This window comes from Sinocyclocheilus grahami, unplaced genomic scaffold, assembly GCF_001515645.1.
Source record: "Sinocyclocheilus grahami isolate Dianchi unplaced genomic scaffold, SAMN03320097.WGS_v1.1 scaffold3494.1, whole genome shotgun sequence".
Classification (NCBI taxonomy): domain Eukaryota; kingdom Metazoa; phylum Chordata; class Actinopteri; order Cypriniformes; family Cyprinidae; genus Sinocyclocheilus; species Sinocyclocheilus grahami.
The window spans coordinates 1,520-7,751 of NW_015508613.1; the positions used below are offsets into that span (position 1 = coordinate 1,520).

General features: G+C 36.5%; 1 protein-coding gene across 1 annotated transcript in view; it reads right to left on the minus strand.

The window, feature by feature from the left end:
• The window catches only part of LOC107576318 (myocardial zonula adherens protein-like), a gene marked incomplete at its 3' end in the record, with an annotated part of 9,654 nt that overhangs the window by 1,496 nt on the left and 1,926 nt on the right, over nt 1-6,232 (minus strand). Inside the window, exons 4-5 of the mRNA XM_016262516.1 lie at nt 2,504-2,599; nt 885-1,043 (exon numbers count right to left, since the gene is read on the minus strand). Of these exons, the coding sequence (XP_016118002.1) occupies nt 885-1,043; nt 2,504-2,599 (255 nt within the window). The remainder of the gene's footprint in view (nt 1-884; nt 1,044-2,503; nt 2,600-6,232) is intronic.

The window sequence follows — 6,232 nt, forward strand, 5'->3', positions numbered from 1 at the left end:
CAAAATCACACAGAAACGTGTACCTCGTTACTAGGAGAGCATCGACTCCTCCAGACTGCAAATCAGGCCAAAGTCATTTGTGCAAAAGTCATGTAGTTTACTCAGAGCACTTCAGTATTAATATTACTGTGATAATTTGCAGGGGTTGTCTTATCTCTGAGCTAAATTCTAAGGCCCGGTTTCACAAACGTGGGCTTAGCTTAAGCCAGGACTAGGCCTTAGTTAAATTAAGATATTTAAGCAACTTTCACAAAAATGCCTTAGAAGAAAACATTACAGGAGTGCATCTTGACACAGAACAATGACACTGACATATTTTAAGATATGTCAGAGCTAGATATTTTCAGTAGAGACAGCTCAAACATGCATTTTAGTCTGGGACTAGCTTAAGCCTTGTCTGTGAAACCGGGGGCAAATGTATTTTTGTAATTATTATTAGTACATTTTTATTTTGTAGAATTTGTTTTATTTATTTTAAATGAGAAAATAATTTCAGATCAATATTTTTTTATATAATTTTTTTGATGAATAGCTGTGTAATATGCAATGTCAGTCAGCCTGTCATTATTTCATAATAAAACCCAACAGGATGGTCAGGGTGACTGGTCCATTATTCCTTCCTTAAACATTTGTCATGCTGTGTTTTGCTCACCTTTAATTCCTGAGTTAATTTTTGCACTGATTGTTGCATCCCTCCAAACTGGCCATACATCCGCTCTCTGACTTTTTCCAAAGAGTCACGTACCTTTGAGAAAAGAAGGATGGTTTTAAGTTATCTGCTTGCTGAATAGCATCAAATATCTGCTAACTAGTTAAGCAATAACTAGTCTTCTAGTTGCAAGTTACAGTTAGCTAGGTTGCAAAAGAAAAGTCTCTGCGCATACCTCTCTGATGTACCTCATCTCATCCCTCAGGTGACTGACAGACGACTCGCGTGCCATCACTTCCTGTTGGTGGCTGGTGCCTGTGCTCTGCACCACGCCATAAACTCTGGACCCGTGCTGAGCAGGCTGGTCCCGACCGATGCCATTGGTCATGGGGTGCTGGGGGAATAGGACCACAGGGCTCAGATTTCAGCTTGTGAATGTGTTTAAAAGGAGAGTGTGACACTGTTGTGTTTACAGCTGTGAAGACCAATGTCACCGAGTGCGTGTATGCCTTTTGGAACATCCTGGTTGTAAAATTAGATTGAGACTGATAGACTTTATTTGCGAGTGACACACTTTGGTATTTTAAGCATTGCTGCTGTGTTCACGATGGTTGGGATGCAGACAGTCAGAATGGTCCTCAGCAAGGGTGTCATATTTCTGCATGCCAGTCGGAAAGAATAAAAACACTCTTTTATATCCACAGGTTCACCATGAATATATGAAAAGGAACTTGAAACTTGGAATGTTGTCTTGTTAACAGTATACAGGGAAAGTACACAGAGAAAATATTTATTTCTTGACAATGCCAAGGGGAAAGGAAAGTGAAGTGAAAAAGTTGTCACAATAGCAAACCCCAGGAGCAACTACTACAGGTGAGAAGATCTCGCTCAAGGGCACAGCGATGGGGATCAATGGCCATACAATTTATTCTGGTTCTGCTGCAGGATTCTGGGTTCTGGGACCTTTTACACTGGGTCACTTATGTCTCTAAGATTTAGTGTCTAAAGAGTCATATTTCATGTTTTGCACGCCTTAAGAAAACTCTTTTGTGATATGTTTAATAAGTGAACAAACATTTTATGTGCAAAGAAAGCCCTGAAGCCATCCTGTACAGATACCCTTAAGCTCATGCTAGCTTTGCAAACAATAACACACTGAACTCAAATATCTTTTGGGAAACCAGCACCTGTGTTTTAAACTACAACACTAACATAGATAAAATTACTCAGATAATATTAATAGGTGACACAAATACATTCAAACATATACTAAAATACTGTGTCTACTATCATTCAAAAGGTTTAGGTTGGTAAATATATATATATATTTTTTTTTTAAATAAGTCTCTTATGCTAGCCAAGGCTGTGGTTATTTGATCGGAAAAATTTTGTTAAAAAATATTTTGTTAACAAAATATTGTTAAATATTATTACAATTTTATATATTTTTATATTAAAATTGTTAAATTTTTAATTTATTCCTGAGATTGTAAAGCTAAACATTACTCCAGTCTTCCGTTTTCCTATTCTAATATGCTGATTTGGTGCTCAAGAAACATTTCTTATTATTATCAACATTGCTAAATATTTTTGAGACATTTTTATTCAGGATTCTCTGATGAATAGAAAGTCCCAAAGAACAGCATTTATTTAAAATAGATATCTTTTGTAACATTATACATGTCTTTACTGTCACTTTTTATTCATTTTTATGTGTCCTTGCTGAATAAAAGTATTCATTTCTTAAAAAAAATAAAAAATCTTACCAACTCCAAATTTTGAAGATTATGAATCTTTCCATAAGCATGGGTAATAGTAATGTGGGTTTGTTTGTGTTCTCAGAAGCTGTCATACCTTGTCTTCTTGTTGAGGTGATTCTCTTCCAGGGGGTCTTTCTCTCTGCATGAGCCCATTTGTCTTTTTCCAGGAACCATTGACCAGTTTCTCACCCTGTGATATAACACATTTGACTATATAAAAATTTTCAGACATGTTGATGCTTGGGTGATACCAATGTTACAGATTGTTGAGGTTAAGGCATTATCAGAGGTTTTGCCCTTGCCAGATGTCTTCGTGCAACAATTCAAGTTCTACTTCTAAAAAGCTTTCCTGTTTATGAGAAACCATATTCCATCTCTTACATGGGTGCTATTTTCACATCGTACTGAGGTGAAAGAACACTGATGAAGTCCAGCTGTGATCACACACTCAGGGTGTGGTATTCCCCTTTCTCTTCTCAGGCCATAGTTTCTCAGAACTGTAATCTCATTCATGGCATGACCACACCTCCTCAGCGCTCCTCTCCAAAACAAAGCTCTCAGCTTCCTCACTGACAGAGACCGAATTCTATATGAGAATAACTCTTTTAGAATATAGAATGAGATGTTGAGAAAACACAATTAATGTTTCCATCTGATTCGGACTGAATGGGGAGCAACGTGTGGGAGTGGGTGGAGATAAGACAGAACAATGATGCCAGTGTTGTTCATGGCCTTCTGCACTGGACCTCACTGAACTTGACAGATAATCCACAAAAACACAAGCCCATGAGACTAAATTTGAGGTACTCAAACAGGGGAGAGTCATTTAAAATGTTGAAAACAGGACCTTATGCGTAGTGATATGAGTTATGTGTAGAGATATGTGTGGATCATTTTGGGGATTTAATTTAGCCAAATAAATCTAACAGAGAGATTAACCTTCTGGGGTGGCCATCCTGATACTACAGTGCAGCATTCTAGCTTTTAAAAAATGGTTACTTCATAATAAAATATTAAAGGGATAGTTCACCAAAAAAATTACAGTTCTGACATCAATTACTCACCTTCTTGTTGCTCCAAAACCAAACAACTTTAGATTAAGATATTAAAAGATTAAAAATTAAAAACATTCTGTCCATCCATTAAAATGCTGATGCTTAAAAAAGTTAATAAAGGCATACAGGTGTATCTCAATAAATTAGAATGTAGTGGAAAAGTTCATTTATTTCAGTAATTCAACTCAAATTGTGAAACTCGTGTATTAAATAAATTCAATGCACACAGACTGAAGTAGTTTAAGTCTTTGGTTCTTTTAATTGTGATGATTTTGGCTCACATTTAAAAAAAACCCACCAATTCACTATCTCAACAAATTAGAATACTTCATATTCATTTTTTTTAGTGAATTGTTGGCCAATTGGAAAGTATGTTCATTTACTGTACATGTACTCAATACTTGGTTTATTGAGATGCACCTGTAAAATTGTAAAATAACATTTGTAAAGGCATTAGTTTTACATGACATGATAAAAATGATTCAAACATGAAAAAAGTCTTACTGTTTTGAAACAACATGAAGGTGAGTAAAAGAGGACAAAACTTTCAATTTTAGGTGAACTATATCTTTAAATTAAACAGTTGGAAGTTACTTTTGTAGACAACACAAATAATTTTATTCTCTGCATACTATGCACCTCTACTAAAGTGCCTAACCTTACAATGACAGACAACTCTAACAAAGTTCAGCTGCATTAAACTTTCATGCTCATTTTGACAATATGTCTGTGCACAATATTAATATACAAATATAGCATATCTGTCATCTTAGCCTAAGTAATAAAAGCATGTGTTTTCCCTGTTTCATATTCTACCTTGCTCATGTAATCCTACTGATTGAATTGAACACTATTCAATGAGCTCTATTGTTGTTGTATAAAGATATGCTCGAGGGTGTAAACTAAAGTCTAGCATCTGTGTTTTAATGAACAGTATGTCTGTTTGCATGCAGTGGGAAGTGATGGTGCAGCTACCCACTCCAACTTTGCTGAGACCAGTGACGTCGTCATTCATTGCCGTTACTGAGAAATACTGGTCCTGGATCAATGTGAATTTCAGGCCTTCCTGTAATCCCACAGGTGTAACTCTGGCAATTCAGGCCACAAGTAGACTAGCATCCCACGGAGGATAGGATTACACACAGACACACCCATCTTAATTTTGCAGTGGTTTCTTGTCTTGGTTCTTTGTTATGGCAGTAATAGAATATCTTAAATGTTAAATGAAGTCTTCTCTAGTCTTCGCACTTAACTACCCAGACTGCCATTTCTCAATTCTCTTCCTTTGACCTGGTTTCACTTTTGTACAGTTATGTCTCTAATTATGTTGCAAAGGACTACATTCAGTATAAAAGGCCTCTATATTTCAAATCTATGCAAAATCCCAAATGTAAACCTTGACTATCACCCAGATACCAAATATTCATACCTGGAATGTTTTCCTACGCATATCCAAATAAGTAACATTAACATAAAGGCTAAATGAAACTTAAATATTCTCAAATATGTTGACAATGAAAACTCATTAGAAGCTCATTTAAATTCCTAAAAGTGCAGTCGCATTAGCAAATTTTCAGCAAAGTTTCAATGGGAGGAAATGTCAAGAGTCCATCATCAATAATGAAACAATGTATGAAGTACCACTCACATAAAGGTCACTTTCAAACGAAGCCGCTTTCTGTTGGCAAATTTGTGTGACAAACTTGAACTCTGTGTGGGTAGTGTGACTGTAGTGTAGTCTTTCAGCCTCACTTGAAATTCACAATAGAATTGGCCATTAGCAATTCTTCATCAGGCAGGCCTGGGTTTTGTGTTTTGATGCTGCACACAGCAAAATGGCCACAGCTGGCCCTTCCCATGAGACAGACACTGATAAAACCATCAACAGTTTTAAGTTGGCAGAGCTCCTGGATTTCTACTTCTCATTATAATACAGTATCTGGGTTGTGAAAGAGCATGATGTTCCCAAAGCAGCTCCTATCAGAGACCAAACAGGGCGGATATCAATTGAACTTCAAGGACTAAGAGCTGCAGGGTGCAAGTTCCTGGCCAAGGTACAGATCAAACCTCTCATGTACATGCAGACACACCTCTCTTGACTTCTTTCCCAGTACACCACTGTCTGTAGAAGGCCTATTGCAACTACTGTCAAATACACAAATTAATTTGTCACATAGACTAACCTGTATATGTAAACAAGCTTAAATTAACTTTACCTCCCTTGGTAAATAGGTGACTCAATTTCATGAGCTTTGTTTCGTGGGAGTCTGAACTTTGGGGGCAGGAGGTATTTATCTGCATGAAGCCTAACTTGCTTCTAAACATATAGGCTTAGTAAGTAAAGTGGCATTTAACTATGAATTCTTTGCATGTAGTTCCAAGAATGCAGGTTTATCTGCATGTTTTTTATCAGTAAAGGTGCGTGGCATGTTACAGGCTAGGCAGTATGGATCTATGATGCACAAACCAAGTGACAGACCAAAAAGAAGGACACAGTCTTTGATTTAGCTCTGTGAAACACTGACCAAACATTTCCCCTTTCTGAAATTCCATCTTGCACATGCTTAAAAAGTAAGCCTAAAGGTAAATCCTTTAATGAACCCTATAATTATTACTATTGTGTTTATTTTTGATTACTTTTGTCTATCATCTTTCATATATACAATGTAAATATAAATAAATATCCACACTACCATTCAAATGTTTGCAGCCCAGTAAGACTTTTTCATGTTTTTGAAAGAAGTCTCTTATGCTCACCAAGGCTGCAT